The sequence below is a fragment of the Mandrillus leucophaeus genome, unplaced genomic scaffold (assembly GCF_000951045.1).
Source record: "Mandrillus leucophaeus isolate KB7577 unplaced genomic scaffold, Mleu.le_1.0 Scaffold131, whole genome shotgun sequence".
NCBI lineage: Eukaryota > Metazoa > Chordata > Mammalia > Primates > Cercopithecidae > Mandrillus > Mandrillus leucophaeus.
The window spans coordinates 5,599,494-5,601,638 of NW_012101266.1; the positions used below are offsets into that span (position 1 = coordinate 5,599,494).

The 2,145-nt window shown below is 36.6% G+C and overlaps 1 protein-coding gene across 1 annotated transcript in view; it reads right to left on the reverse strand.

The window, feature by feature from the left end:
* Positions 1-940: 940 nt before the first annotated feature.
* The window catches only part of ARL14EPL (ADP-ribosylation factor-like 14 effector protein-like), a 10,802-nt gene continuing 9,597 nt past the window's right edge, over positions 941-2,145 (reverse strand). The window contains exon 3 of the mRNA XM_011972862.1: positions 941-1,419. Within this exon, the coding sequence (XP_011828252.1) occupies positions 1,197-1,419 (223 nt within the window). The 3' untranslated portion in view covers positions 941-1,196. The remainder of the gene's footprint in view (positions 1,420-2,145) is intronic.

Genomic DNA, 2,145 nt, shown 5'->3' on the forward strand with positions numbered 1-2,145 from the left:
AAAAAAACCCCTCTATTTATAATATTTCTAATTTATTTTAAAACTTAAATGCTCTTATTTACTTTTAAATTTTTGTTACATTACTTTATTTAAATACTTCCAGCTTTGTGCCGTGGCAGTATCATAGTCAATGAGGTTTAAATACTTCCTTACATTATGTATCTAAAATAATTTAGAGAAGTGGTTCTCAAAGTGTGGTCCCCACATCAGCAGCATCAACATCACCTGGGAACATGGAACAGATAATTGAGCTCTGGCCCAGATTCTGAGTGTGGGGCCACACAAATCTATGTTTTGACAAGTCTTCCAGGCAATTCTGATGAATGAGAACCACTGACTTAGGGTTAAAAAAAGACTGTCATAAAAAAAATGAATTCAAAGAAAGCTGAATTCAATTTTTATAGCTCTGATAATGTATCAAAATTGAAAAGACCACATCATGTATCTAGTCAATTGCTTATCAACAGACTCAATTAGCGAACATACAGAAAATCATTTTTGTATAACTTGTTTCCTCTCTATGAAAAAATCCTGAAATACTATTTCTGAAATCAAAAATATGTAAACTCCTGGCTTTTAGGATATTAAATTCCTGACGTCTCAATTTTACAAGTACAATACAAATTTTTAATGATTAAAAATACTACCAAGTATTACTAAATTTCACTTTTATGTTATTAAAACATGAACAATAAAAAATGACGCTATGGGTATACAGTGCAGTCACAGGTTTGCTTTTTTTTTTAATTCAAATGTCAATTCTGATTTACAGCTAGTGATGTATAAGATTCTAAGGATAACTAGATATTATAAATTTAAGATTCTATGTTCCATGTAAGAAAAGCTCTCAGCTACAGAGTTTTGAAAATCTTAAAGCTACATTTTCTCAGATATCAGCAAAGAGGGAAGAGAGTTTTAATTTGAAGGCAGAGTAGAGATGAGGGTGCTGATGAGAAATGCTGATCCCTCCATTGTTACATTCTTCAGTTGTAAGTTAAGGAACTTGAAACTTGTTGACACAGTTAAGAAGGTTACAGAATTATTGCCCATTCTACATTGTTCTGGGGCTTGACAGAACATGAGTCTTCAGTATGTTTTTTTCAATATTTCCCCCAAGCCCTAAAATTCACCCAAGAGAAAGAGGTTGACTTAAATGTATAAGAAGAAGAAACAAATCATTCCATATGCAAGAACACCTAGTCAGGAACATTAAATGGCAGCGTGCTGATGACCTCTCCAGACTCGGTGACGATGGCATCGTAAACCCACCGTCGGTTGCAGCGGCACTCGGGCCCACACTTGTTGGAGTTACACTTGGGGCATGGGTAGAAGCAGCCTAGGCAGTTCTTCTCTAGACAATCACACAGGTCAACATTATTACAAAGGAGCCTGCCACTTTTGTCGTACTTCCTCATTACTCTACAAAGGAAAAGCATGACATTAACATGACAGTGCAATCATCCTCAACATTGAGAATAAATGAGTGTACAATAAACATCATACACGTGACTATTTTACCCTCAGCCAGAACTCCAGAGATTACTAGAAACATTGCTACGCTGGACCAGAATTCCAGAGATTACCAGAAACACTCCAGAATATTCGATGGCAGTGACGTCATGGGAAATTCAGTCAATATGAGATCAAACAACTTCCAGTGCAGCCAGGCTTGTCATCTAGAGTAACACTTCATTTTTCTAGCATTGCTGGGAAATGCAGCGATCTACCTAAGAAAATTATGAGGAATACCGAACTAAAACTTCCTCCAACAAATTGCTCCAAAGTTTTCTTTAAAATATTACCATTCTTGATGGACTTTTCCCTAACAAATTATTTTTTTTTTCTTAAAAGCACCATGCCAAATGCAACTACCACATTTTTGTTACCTAAAATTAGAACTGTCAGTTACTACACCATAATCATTTAAAGAAAGAAAAGCACCTTTGCTAACAGTCTCCAAGTGCCATTTCTTCTGTTCCTCTCTGATTCTGCTTTTTACCCAGTGTGGAGGCAGAAAGGAGGTGATCAGGAATGGAGGATCATACATCATAAGCTCTGAGCGAAGGTGAGATGCTCTGTCCCAGAGGACAGTGCAGAGTCCAGACTTTCTCTGTCAGCCTCTACAACATGGCCAGGGACAAAGGA